The following is a 13,875-nucleotide window of genomic DNA, read 5'->3' as shown; positions in this document are numbered from 1 at the left end:
TCTAAAAATAGATAGACCAAGTGGCGCCTCTTCCTCCTACCTCCTACCCCCAGCCTGCAGATGCCTCCTGCCGCTGCTTGCCCTCTCCAGGCAGCACAGTGGCTGCCACTGCCTGTTGCTCCTTTGTTTTGGCTTTCAGCACAGGGTGTAGGCAGCCGTCGCACAGGGCGTCCCGCCTGCTGGCTGCATCCTGTGTTGCCATAAAAGCAGAGGGGCAGAAGAGAGCTTTCTCAGTTCTGGAGGACAGGACGGACATGCGCATAAAAAGCTGCCATAAACTTGCGCTGCTGCTGGTGCTGCTGCTGCTGCTGCCGTGGCGTGTGGCGCTTCCTGGTTGCAGCAACGATTGGACGCCCGCCGCAGTATCTATCACAAGTCCAAAAGCGAAGCATACTTTCGTGCGCCGGAAATGGGCAACGGCACGTCGTAGTCTGTGCCTCCTGCGTTCCGCTGTGCTGCGCTCCACGCGCGCGTGTGTGTGTGTGTGGCAGTACCAGCAGCAGTGCTTTTGTTGCTGTTGGTGGAGCATGTCGCGCGCCATGTTTGCTCAAGTAAAAGCCAAATTTGATTAATTAATTTTCGTAGCCCAAAAGAAAATGTGTGGAAAATCGTAGAAAGAAGAAGAGGATGAAGCCCTAGAAAATTTGTGTGTCCCTTCCTCGTTCATCGGTGCTCACTCCTCCTCTTCCTCTTCCTCATTTATCTGCGTTCCCACTTCTGCCATAAGCCCCCCCCTCCCCTGCTGTTGCCCCTCTCTGCCACTTCTTTTTTTTTTACAATCAAAATCCGAATTGATGCGCGCGCTGTGCCGTTATTCGCGTGCGTGTGAGTGTGCGTGTCTATGCCTGTTCCCCTTTCCTTCCCTTTTATCCCTTCCCTTCCCCTTCCCTTGCTGTTTCCCTTTTTTTAAGGTCACACAGCATACAGCCATGGAAGGGGGGTACTCTCCTATTTATAGAGGGCACTCTGCCCGCTGCATTGAAAATAAATTATTGCCAAAAAGTTATTTTCATCAAATATTTATGTATACTCCCATTGCGGCGGACGGCCAGGCAGCGTCCTTCTTTTTTTCCTTTTGGGTGTGACTTGCACTTCCCTCTCTCTCTCACTCTCTCTCTCTTGCTCTTACTATCACTCTCTTTCCCGTTCCCTCTTTCTGTGTATATGCCTGTGTGTGCGTGTGTTTATTGACTTCCTCTTCTAGAAGTATGGTCGTGTGTGTGTGTGTGTGAACCGTCTTTTGTTTGTGTGCGTATGCTAATTGAGTTTTTCTTTATATTTTTTTGGGGGCTTTCTTTTTTACTTTTGCACTTTTTGCTTTTCTCTTTCTTACCTTTTGCCTTGGATTTTCCCATCTTAGTCCTATCCCACCTGTCAATGTGTTCTCCTATAACACAAGTGTTTATTCTCTATCTTTCAAAATTATCAATCCGAAATCGAAATCGAAATCAACATCGAAATCCCAAAGGAATAACAAAACTTGAATCCATTGTATGCTGTCAGCCATATAGAGAGTTATGCTGCAATACGATCAGGTAAATGAAGGCGAAACCTACACAAGTTTGAGTCCCCTTTTGGGGATACTCTGCAGAGGGTATTGGGATCTGAAGATGGGTGATTATAGCTTCCGACTACAGTCTTTTGGGATACTTCTTCAAGAGGGTATTGACTCTGCTCTCCTTAGCTGGAAGCCCACTATCGCAGTGTTTTATTCCCCATTCATTGGAGCCTCCGACTATGGGGACTATTTTGGTATGGAAACAACTTTCTTTGGGGGATATTACAACTGTAGTTTCATCTGTTTTATAATTGCTAAATTACGAATCACAGATGCATCTCTCAACCCTCCAGGGCATTTAAAGTCTGGACCCCAAAGCTCTACTCATAACTTAAGAGCTGGGGGAAAACGTCACAATCAGCTGCCAAAACGAAATGTGACCCAAATCGGGAGATGACACTGTCACAGCCTCTGACGCTCGCCCCCGCCTCCGCCTCCATTGACGTCTCTTCTGAGAATATTCAATTGCAGCAGCTGCTGGCAACAAGCCGCAACAACAGCCGCAGTCGCTGTGTCGGAGGCGGCGGCGGAGGCGGAGGGGCGAAGGCAAAACAATTGTCAACGACGTCGTTGTCGTTCTAGCTGCCGGCATGCCATCCCAGGCCATGCCATGCCACCTGGTTGTGGCAGCTTAGACGCTGCCGCCTCGGCTACTCCCCCTCCCACACACTCGCACACACACACACCTGATCCTCTGTTGTTGCCACCTACTCCGTGCCCACCGCCCTCGAGTGCCACTGACGACTGTGATTAACTTTTGTCTCTCGTTTGTCCTTTGCCTTCTGTTGAGGCCCGAAGACAGAAGCTAAAGCCAAAGCTACAGCCAAGGCAAAATGTTGGCACACTTTGCCTCCAAAGGGGGCCTTTGCGAGGGGGTTTGTTGTCGAGGGAGCTTTGCGGGGGCATTGTTTGCACTTGGGCTGCAGTCTTAAGGTTTTTGCAATGCTCTTGAAATCCTTTATTAAGGAGGAGGCGGTCTTCCGCAGAGAGGTCTGGTTCCCCTTGGCAGAAGGTTAGAGTCTACTTAAAGTCTGCTTAGTGTCTCAGTAATGTCAGAAAAATCGGTTTAATTACAGGTAAAACTTGTCCCAGTGCATAGATTTCTTAGAAAGGAAGTCTTTCGTCTCGAAATATTGGAATCTTGGGAAGAGAACCCAGAGGCATTCTCTGCAGTCTCTACATTCGATTAAGTCTATATATATTTTAGATGCTAAATGCTTCCCATTTGTGTTTAATCCAATATCTCAAAACATCCCTCCGTCCCCCGAAAACCTACTCGTATCAACAGGTTCTCCATCCACACTTTCCTATAGACAGCCACATGCCTTCTGCCATCCCATCCTCCTACGATTCTTGTAAACTTTTTGGATTACTTTAAGACCCATCCATAAATTATAAGAGTTATTGTTTGTTTTAGTCTAAACCGACACTTGCGATGATATAATCTGCCATATTTTTGGGGCACACATCCTCCATGTCGCTCGGTCGCCCTGTCTCTCAGTTATGATGAGTCATCGGGGACAAACTTCCGTCTAGAATTCCGGGGATAAAACTTTCAGTTTTATTTTGTTTGTTTGTTTGTTTTGTTTGTTGGTTGTTTGGGACACTCGTTCGTTTGGTGGGTGGATGGGCTGCTGGGTTGATGGGTTGATGGCTCGGTGGGTGGGCTGTGTTCCATTCAATTGTGTCAGTCGGGCGGCTGTGAAAGTTTTTCTTGCGGCTCATATATAAAAGAAAAGCTTGGCATTAGAACAGACATTCCCCCTGGCCCTTCTTCTACAGAACTCCCTCTGTAAGAACAACAATGAAATGCATAAAAACCAGCAGAGAGCCAGGAAAAAGTTTCGCCATGACATTTCTGGGTTATGTGGCATGGAGCTGCGATGAATGCGTATTGGGCACAAGGTAAATGGAACATTGGGTTAGGTCTGGGGCACAGCTCCTCCTCCTCCACCTCCTCGCCCCATGTGGATTTATGCCGAAAGTTTTTCCGGTGGAAAACTAATCTTGTGAGGGATTTTTCGGGCGACAATCTTGGGGATGGCAATCTTGGGTTTCTACTCGATCCATAAAAGATACTAATTTTTCCCTTAATTTTTGTATTAATTGCAGCCCCCTGAGAATGAGCTACAGAAATCGCACGATCACAATCCGGCCGCCCTGAGTGAGCATCAGCTGCGCGTCCAGGCCTCGCTGCAGCGTCTGAATATCCCCGACTGGTTCCGTGCCTACAACCAGAATGCCGCACAGGCGCCGGAAGGTGCCGCTTCAGGGGGCACGTCGACCTCTGGCGGCGGCTATCGGCCGGGCAATTTCACGCGAAAGCGCACCCAGGACTCGGGCCGCTGGCAGGGACTCAACTCGAAGACGACCTCGCTCAGTTCGCTCGGCTCGCACTCGCAGCGCTCCGATCGCAGTCCTCTGCTGTTGAGTCCCTCGGCGCACAGCCACCATGGCGGCCAGAGCAGCAGTGTGAGCGGTGGTTCGGCGGCAGGGGGCCCGGCGCATGGCCATCAAGGCCATCAGGGACAGCAGGCCGGAGTGGGGGCCACGCGGTGGTCCACCTCGCATCTGAACTCCACACAGACCTCGCCGAGCGTCTCGCAGCGAGGGAGCTTCGCCCGTGGGGCGCCCATCAACAGCAGCTTCATGTCGGTGGCCAGCAACAGCAGCAGCGTTCTGAGGAACTCCTACCGCCAGCCGTACCTCGGATGGCGCAGCACGGAGAAGCTATCCCAGCGGACGCCACACGAACGGTGAGTGGCTGTGGCATACGTTTCCGAAGGAATACACTAATCTCTGTCTCTCTTTGTCGGCCACAGTCTCGCCAGCTCTCTGCTGGCACAACGCACAACCCCATCCCCCACATCGGCGGCGCCCAACGGCGGACGCACTCTGCAGGCGGTGACGCCAGAGATCCAGAGCTCCATCAAGGAGGTCACCTCGGCGATTGTGCACTACGTGAACGACCAGCAGCTCTCCCAGCAGCAGCAGCAGAATCGCAGCCGATCCGCCAGTCCAAATTCGAGGTAGGCAGCGGTCGCCAGTCCGTTGCTCCTTTTGCTCAGAGCTAAACGAGAATCAGAGCTAAATAGAACCCTAGAAAGCTTCCTTGTTGATGTCTTGTGTCGATGTTGTGGCACCATCCATTCATCTGTCGTATCCATCTGTTGATCCATCCCATCTGTCAACCACCCACCTAGTGTGTAGCTGTTGCCCACCCAGAAAACCATCTTACCATCTGTATCCACTCTTCAAACTCCAAACTCCATTCTTCACCTTCGATTCGAACCCCATTTCGATGTTCCCATTTATAATTTTCTTCTTTCAAAAACCACACACAACGCGTAGCTACCTGTAAAAGTCTTCAGCACCACCAACCACCAACACCACCACCGTTCAGCAGCTCCACCAAAAAAATTGACAAAAGCTGAATAGAAAAGAAAAACAGAAAAGAACAGAACAGAAAAGAAAAGCGAGAAAACCAGGCTTTGTCAGAGGTAAGACGCCCCCGCAAAGGTGAGGCTCCTACTCCTCCCTGTGGCTAATATCTGTGACTAACTCCAAAGAACTACCAGTAATCGTACTACTCGCTAGTACGTATACGTATTTATGTGTTTATCGGTGTGTGTGCCCCCTAATGCTAGATACTAAACCACTAAAAAAAGAACACTAAAAAACTTTCCTCGCTTCCAGCAAAGCACAAAAAACTTTCTGGCTTTGGGTGCTTTTGGAGCCCTGCCAAATTGGAGAAGAGAAATGGGTCAAACAGATGCAGGGAAAATAAGAGAAAAGATGGAAAATTAGAGAGAAATCTTTGAGAAAATGATTACCGGAAAGAAGTAGAAGACGGGAGCCCAGGAAGGACGATAAATGGATGCTTTTTACTTCTATAGTTGGAGATTAAACTCCCTTCCTAAGTGCTCTACTTTAAATTCCTTCTTTCCTTTGACTGCCGTTCCTTTCTTTGATTCAAGTAAATGATAAAATTATAGAAATTATGGCCTTACTTAGGTTTTTAGATGAATATTTAAACCATTTCCTTCCTGGGATTGGTTTTAAGAAGGAATTGATACAGACTGTAAATCAATTATTATACGATGAAGATTTATGTCATGTGCTTCTCGTAAGCTTCTCTTTGTAGACATATTGTAGCTTTATTCCACTTTTAAGATAAGTAATTTTCTTCCCTTGAATGCTTTTCCTTTCACTGGCACTTTTCCCTCCCTTTGTGTCTCCGACAATAGATTCTCCCCCCAGCAATTCAATTATGAGTGCTCTCCTTAACAAATCTGATTAATATTTCCCTGCCACACACACAATGCCTCTATAGAGAGAGAAAGAGAGTAGGTCATATTCCATATCTGTGGCATGTGGCAATCGGAATCAGTTTCGCTTGTGTATCTTTTGAGTATTGTGCCTCGTGCGCTTCAGTTGCACAAAGCCCGGGCTCCATTCAAAGCGAGATTGATTGAGAACCACAGAACTCTGTGGCACATACGGATTGGAGTCAGGGCTCCGCTTGGATGAACGCTCCTCTTGGATGCCTGACCTGACTCCCTTCTCGTGTATGCCATTCAAATGTGGTCCGATGCCATTAATAAAGCGACATAAAAAGACTCTCCCCATGCCACCGGGCTGTCCGTTGCCAAGCAATTTAAATGTCAGCCATGCAACTGACGGTCCGGTATGCATACCTGAGTATAAATACGTTTTCCGAAGAGGAGCAGGTCATCGGAAAGACCAGGTGGGGTCTCCCTGCCAATCGCTGCCACCACCACAACAGTGCGCCCCACTGCAATCAGCGGAGGCCACTTGTACACGTTTCGATTCTGTTGCAGTTCCCCCTTTCGCCCTTTTCCGGCAGGGCCCGCCAATCATTATGAAAATCAATAATAGTCGGACTGTTGAAGTAGACCAAGTCCCCCAGACAGGGTGTGCTAGCAAAGGATTTCAGGGAACCTCTTTTTATAGAGAACAAGATTGCCTGGGAATCGGAGGAGAGTTATAGCTAGGAGAATAGATAGTAGTACTGGTTAATAAATAGAATAGATATAATAAAGAATACTCTCTTTACGAATATATCAAGATTAATGTCCAACCATATCTAAGGATGGTTTACCATTAAGAAATAGTCCTCTAGCTACTTTTGCATTGAATTTTGTATGTGAATATGCTACCAATAAGTGGCAGGCTTTACTGAATGTTGGCTTTGTTCCTTAGTACCTACGAATATCTTTCGGTATAGGGCACTTCCTTAGATATCATCCAAAAACTCTATTGAACTCACATCAAACGTAATTTAAAGTCTTCAAATCTCGTGTGCTTTCTATATCTATCTCTAGTTATATGTACCTAATTAAGCCCCGTATCTTCTTAGAACCCCTATATTTTGTTAGTTTTAAGAGTTCCTAATCTCCCCTCATGTCACTGATATCTCTAGTGCTAGCGCCTAAAACTCTTGTCAGGATAGGTGCTTTCTCGGCTTTCCCAATGTCTATAAAATCCTATTTCCTTAGACATTCCCCTTGGCGTATCATATCTAGAGTATCCGGAATCTCACTTTGCTTTGTTGTCTCTGTAATCAGGCCGCCATACGGGCGCCAGGAGCTTCAGCAGCATCCACCAGCAGCAACCACCACATCTGCTCTCTTTTCCTGCGAGGCTCGCGCGCGCTCTCGCTCTCTCTCGCTCTCTCTCTCTCTGTTTCTGTGGTCCTATCTTTTGTGTATCGCAGAGGACAACCCCAACATTTGAGGCCGACCCCGAGGGCCACCCACTTTGTAGCCTCTTTGGCTATTTTTGTCCGCATCCGCTTTTCATTCGTGTGCGACGTCTGCTGCCAGTCGCTCGCTTCATCAGAGACGGAAAATTGCCAGATGCAAAAGTGCCAGTAGTGAAATTATATAAAAGGAAACACATTTCAGAGGAGGGTCGAACGAGGGGAATCGAGCGATATTTTCCAGGAAAACCCAAATCCTTTCTCGGTTGCATTTCCAATTAGCTAAAAGGCTGCAGAGCCAAAGAACAAAACGCACCAAACTTTTCGAGTGCCGCAATTTGTGCAGAGTTGTCGGAGGTTAGTGACACTGGTTCGTGGCAGCCTGCCTGAGGCCTGCCTGCCCCCCGTTTTGTGGCAGCCACAAGTGCAGGGAGACGTTTGTGATGTCATTTATTGATTTTGCCATTTTAATTGTAAAATAATCTGGACTAGGACGCCCACTAACGAGTGTTTTTGTATCTCTCCAATAGGAAATGCTGGCTTGAGAGCAGCTTTGTGGGCACACGACCACTGGACTCGCCGCAGACACCCGTGATTGACAGCAGCCCCCCCGCCACAGCCCAGCAGCAGCTGCAGCAGCAGCAGTACCAGCAGTACCAGTACCAGCAGCAGTATCTGAACCAGCACTATCCCCATCTGGATGCCACCTCGTCGTCGGTGGTAGCCGCTGGACAGCCGCCACTACGCATGAACGGACTGAGCCGAATCGGCGGCGGTGGCGGTGAGTCCACCATATATATCTGACATCTGAACTATCCGAGAACTACCACTACCACCCGTAGATACAAGCCAATAGAAGTAGTTTCCAGATGCGATGCTTAGCTCTTGTTTTCTTAATTTCAAATCACACAAATTTTTGGTTCTGTCTTTGGAGCACACAAGAAATAGAAAAAGAAAAAGAGCAAGCAGGCACATGAGAATATCTGAGAATATATCCAATATACATATATCTAATATATCTGTAGAGTAACGTAACTCCCTACCGACACCCTTACACCCCTACCTGCATACACCCACACACACACACACAGATGAAAATGCAATTTTCTACATTTGTTTGTCTGTTTATAGATATACATGTTGAATGGAAACAAACCATTTTTTATCGTAGGGTGCATTTTTTAATCGACTGTAAATTAAACAAAGAAATCGATTCGTTTCTTTCGTTTTGCGATTTTTGACAAATTCACAATTTGCTCAAATGTAGTGTTTAATAATTTTATTAAATTTAATACCTTAGTTTTATGTTTAATTTTTAAATAAAACACAAAGCAATGGTCTACAATTAATTATTGTATTATTATCATAATTTTAATTATTAATTTTGTCAGCGCTTTCACAATCTTTCATAGCATTTTTATCTTTGGATAATTTTGCTATGAATCCCCACCACCAAACACCCCCCATTCCCATTTCCATTGAAATTTCCCCCCATATATCATTTTGGAATTTTCTATTTTAGGCTTGGTTTTTAAAACTAGATAAATTCACCCTTCAAATTCATCCTTCTTCGATAAAAAACAGACGCGTCTGACGGACAGGCTGACAAGAAATTTTAAAAACTTAAGCGTGCTATAAAAACTCTTACAAATGATCATTTATGCAACGAAGATATATCTTTTATACGATACACAATACAATTATTGGAACTACTATATATCATATTCTGTATAGACTATTAGATACGTGCTTTATATACGATATATACAATACAATACAATCTGGCCAAGCCCTTGCATTATATGGTGGCTATATAATAAAAACTGATTTATATATTGAATTTCCTTTGTTTTTTTTAATTTAATTTCAAGTTAATTTATGTTCATTTCAAATTAATGTTTCGTTTTCTAGTCAACGTTTGTATGAATGTTTTTTCCCACCCATTCCTCTAACACTCTACACATTTTCTCAGTGTAATTTTGAGCACAGTCAATGATCACATCTCTAGCTAGTAAGACCATCATCTAATGCGTCCAAGAGCCTAACAATTTATTTCCATTCTTTTGTATTCTTATGCGTTTTTTGTCCCCTCAAATAATGTAAACGCCACAATATTGTTTGTGACTTAAATTGAAAATTGAAAACAAAAACAAAACATTTATAAAAACTGGTAAAAGTAGCGCCCGAACGCTCCCTGAGCAGCGCATCGCTAGAAGATGTCCTTGCCTCGCTTCTAGGACTGCCATCAGCCTCCTCGTCCCAGAACAGCCAGAACAGCAACAACCATCAGAACAACAACAACAGAACACAAGCGAATAACAAGGCACCCACGCAGACGACAGGTATGAACCTGTAAGTTTTTGTTCCAATATAAACCCAAAAAACAAAAGCAAAACATTACACAAATAAAACTAAAAAAAACTTAACAAAAGATAAAGTGAAAGAAAGAAAGTGCAAATATGGGTATAGGCAAAAACTACTTCCGTTCTTGTTTGTTGTTCGCATATAATAATACATATATAATCCTTATAAACGTTATACTCTATGGATCAAGGGATTACTCACTGAATGAACCATGGATCCATTGGGAATTTTATATATCATGTGATTTCTTGGATTTCCAGTTCATTTTTGGGAGCTTCCCCTTGATTCCTTCTTCTATAAAACTATAATCCTTAATATTCTTTAAAGAAAAGTTTCATTTATACTCCATTTGATTTCATTTTTAGTGTAGTTTCTATAACCAACATATCGATTCATCTTTACAGTCTAGTTATTCATAATTACACTGAGAAAAAGAAACTACATGAACAATTCTACGCCCCCATATCGTTCCTTCCAGCATGTTGGATGACTACCTCCATTGAATGCTCTTTGTTGTTTGTTATTGTTAAACTATAGAGTGAGCTCAGGGTGTTGTCAAAACTGTAATACTAATCCTCCATCTTTTTCCTCTCTTCTGCAGCGGGAGATTCAGCTAGTCGCCAAACGCTGGAGGTGCTATCGGCTGCCGAACAGCAAGGACTGCGGCGCCGCAGCGAGGGAGACGCCCCCAGCCAGAAGAAACAGCAACAGACACAACAGACCCAAGCACAGTCCCACAACCAATCCCAATCGCAGTCAGCCGGAGTAGGATCAGCAGCAGGAGCAGTAGGAATCGGAGCCACAGCAGCAAATCAGCAAACAAATGCCAGCAGCGGGAGCAGGCGCGTCTCGTTGGGCGACTCCGCGAACACGGACAAGGGCTGTGGAAGCGGTAGCCAACTCAATGGGGAGCCGGGACTACAGATCCGCTGCCGGAACACCAAATGCGAGCAGAGTGCCTCGCCCGCCGATGCCAAGAAGCTGTACAAATCATGCCACAATTGTTCCCATCTATACTGTTCACGTGAGTGTCGGCGCGCCCACTGGGAGAAGCATCGGAAGGCGTGCCTGCACTCGCGTGCCTCCAACCTGTGCCGCCAGGTGCTAGCCACCTGCAAGGACGATCTCGACTCGCAGCGACACCTCAGTCTGCTGGCCCGCAAAGGTAGCATCTCCCAGGGACGGGGCGTGGTGCGCGTCCTCTTTCGCAGCGCAGAGGCCGCCGAGGGATTCATCAAGAACGGATTCCAGTGCATGGGAGAGGCCTCCTATGTGCGGTGGCCGGACCTGATGCCCGCCGAAATGGGCCTGGAGCTGTATTCGGAGCTGCTGAAGCTGAGCACGGAGTACAAGCCGGAGTCCAAGATGCTGATCTACGTGGCCATCTGCGTGGTCTCCGAGGCGCCAGGAATGGGGCAGGCTCCCGTGCGCTGGGAGCGGCAGCTGGTCTCGCGCTGTGCCAAGCTGAAGCTCTGCAAGAGTGTCTTGGCAGAGCTGGAGATACAGCAGCAGGCCATGCAACAGCCCCTGGCCGTTGTGGCCGTCCCAGAACGCACTGAAATCCTCATACTCACCTTCAATCCCGGGCTGCGTGCAGTTCCTGGGAGTCGGGAGCTCATCCTGTCAAACATCCTGGACATTCTGTCGCGCCGAGGAGTGCTGCTGCGCAAGCACTACCCGGAGATCTATCAGCGCCTGCAGACCTACACCGAGGGCCAGACTGACAAGTTCCATCCCGTAACGCTGCATCCGCGGGACTCGCAAACGGGCCAGAGCTTCGTCTGCATCATCATGCCGGTGCACACGGACAGCGAGTTCATCAAGCTGCCTTCCGCAGCCGATGGCGGTAATCGGGTGACCACCATCGATGTCGGCTCGCCGGCAGCTCTCGCCAAGCTGGATGATGATGAGCTGCTGACCCGCACCACGCCAGCGAGTTGATTAAAGGCCAGCAGCAGCAGCAACAGCAACAGCAGGCCCAGGAGAAGTGGCAGCGTGACGCCTCCACATGCCTCATTATATATCGACGCCCTGGGGTGTGGCCTGGAGAGCACGCGGATGTGAAGGTTGCTCCTTCCCTCGATTGCTTACAAGCGGCTTCTATGCATTGTTCTTTAAACTCTATACATATTTCTCATCGAGGGCACTACAATCTCAAAGAAGAGAATTTATCCAAATCAATATCTAAACAACATATAATCACATCAAAATCTGTCTTTCCATCTTAGGATATGATGATGTAGTGCCCTCGCCTAGTTAGTCGAGATATTCAGTTAATCTTCGAGTAGTTAGCGGGCGTGTCTGTACGGTGGCATAGCCAGAATCTCCATATATCAGTAGGGCCCTCCACTTGTTGTCTGAAACACCACAAAAAGCATATTCGTACTCGTATTCGTATTCGTATAAATCCCACAATCATAAATACCAGCAGCAAGTTGGTTAACCTTTTGAACTCTATCTATCGATACCAAGCCAAGCTTTACCACTATCTACATAAAAGATACATCATATATCTGAGCTTATGGGAGCGACATTCAGTTATCTAGCATTTGAGCCACTTACAAGGAGATCTAAAGCCCACATACAATACATACAAAGGTATATCCTGCAGCTTCCAATAAACAAAAATACCAAGTAACACTACTTTATATGATCGTGAATAAGAGGAATAGGCCCCAAAAAATAAGCAAAGAATTTCCTACTAAGCTGCAGCGCAACCTCACTTTTTATAAAGCAATTCAAACGGAACATCACACTATTGTACTTAACTAACTATAATTGTCAGACATATTCTACGTGTTGATCCAATGAGAGCAACTAATCTTGCTTACGGCCTTATTTAAAGTTTGTTAAATTTGTTCTGCCCCCAAATAAAAAGAGAGAAAATCATTTTGTAGCTTTTCGAATTAGGTTTTAATGATTTGTGTGTAAGTGATTGAGAGCAAATATAGGTTAGTTAAAATATATATGTATGTACTTGAATTAGTTAAATTTCTGTACCAAAAAACTCGAGTTGAGAATCAAAACCAAAACCTAAGTCAGATGAAGATGATTTTGCATTTCGCGTTTAGCTAACATAAATATTTAGATTGATTAATTGCCCCTTACTCCTTTCCGCTAGTTCAAGCTGCTTAACTCAACGTCAGACTATATGCATACCATAAACACTACATTTTTGTGTAAATAATACTAAGCAAACATGTATTTGATGACCCCAAAACATACTACAAAATTTACGAGTATATATCACTTGATCCTGAGAACAGGTTTGCAGATTTCATTGGTTCTCGCAGAAATAAAACAAAGTTGTTTAGTATGTATGTAAGAAGGACTTGACAAAACAATAAATAAAAGGCATTCAAACTAATAAAAACCAAACCATAGCCCATTTGTTTTTCTTTCTGAATATGCATTACAGCAAAAAATATCCGTGATCCTCTAAGGAGACGATTCTGATCTCCAGAATACGGAAAAGCCCTTGATCCTTGTTAAGGACTGCATCAAGGATTACTGGATTACAAAGTACCGTTTAAAAGGCATGTCCTTATCGTAATTGATGTCCTTGAATTGGTTCAAACGATGGGGCACATCGTGCCGATTACGAGGACACGTATCTCGTCCAGATTGGATGAGAAATGGCGTAGTTATGGCAATTTAATCAAAAATCGGTTTAAAAATAACCGTCAATTTGTGGCGCCGCTATAATCAGCGGTGAATTCTCGAACTACGCTAATTTAGTTCTAGCAGTGGCCGTCGATATCAGCTGAACCGCCACCCGTGTAAATTTAGTACAAGAAATCCCCGGGGACAGCTGCTGGCGCCACTGTGCAATCACAAAAAAACCAGCGACCTTCTGCTGATTTCTGTTCGCCTGTTACCCAGGTCTGAAATTTCTCGTTTTCTGCCATTTGAGCGGTCCCAAGTTAGGGGTTGTTGTTGTCCAAAATATTTTTGTTGTTGTTGTTGTCAATTGTTGTACAAAAATACTTGTTGTTGTACAACAACAACTTTCAACTTGCGACCGCAGAAAACGAGAATTTCAGATCTGTGATACCAGGCGAACAGAAATCAGCAGCAAGCAATCTCAAGCGAATACAAAAAAATATGTAGCATATGTACGGGGGCTAAAAAACGGAAATTTAAAATTTCAAAAAGTAACGACCGACATTCTGCTGATTTCTCCGCCAATTATGGACCGATTCGGGCGTGCGACGGCTTCCTGTGATCGGGA

General features: G+C 45.7%; 1 protein-coding gene across 8 annotated transcripts in view; it reads left to right on the top strand.

Annotated features, from left to right (window-relative positions):
- LOC6902406 (serine-rich adhesin for platelets) overlaps nucleotides 1–12,880 on the top strand; it is a 58,472-nt gene extending 45,592 nt beyond the window's left edge. For 4 of the 8 annotated variants that reach the window (XM_015181516.2, XM_033379747.1, XM_015181514.2 and 1 more), the window contains 5 exons: nucleotides 3,671–4,314; nucleotides 4,381–4,587; nucleotides 7,811–8,061; nucleotides 9,461–9,622; nucleotides 10,246–12,880. In XM_015181516.2, the coding sequence (XP_015037002.2) occupies nucleotides 3,671–4,314; nucleotides 4,381–4,587; nucleotides 7,811–8,061; nucleotides 9,461–9,622; nucleotides 10,246–11,585 (2,604 nt within the window). In that variant the 3' untranslated portion in view covers nucleotides 11,586–12,880. Of the gene's footprint in view, nucleotides 1–386; nucleotides 552–1,468; nucleotides 1,536–3,670; nucleotides 4,315–4,380; nucleotides 4,588–4,909; nucleotides 5,059–7,810; nucleotides 8,062–9,460; nucleotides 9,633–10,245 lie in introns of those variants that run through there. The other 4 variants (XM_002133304.3, XM_015181513.2, XR_001451495.2 and 1 more) reach the window with 4 other exon arrangements.
- The last annotated feature ends 995 nt before the right edge of the window (nucleotides 12,881–13,875 follow it).

The sequence above is a fragment of the Drosophila pseudoobscura genome, chromosome 4 (assembly GCF_009870125.1).
Source record: "Drosophila pseudoobscura strain MV-25-SWS-2005 chromosome 4, UCI_Dpse_MV25, whole genome shotgun sequence".
In the NCBI taxonomy this organism is placed as follows: Eukaryota; Metazoa; Arthropoda; class Insecta; order Diptera; family Drosophilidae; genus Drosophila; species Drosophila pseudoobscura.
This window is presented reverse-complemented; position numbering and strand designations above follow the sequence as displayed.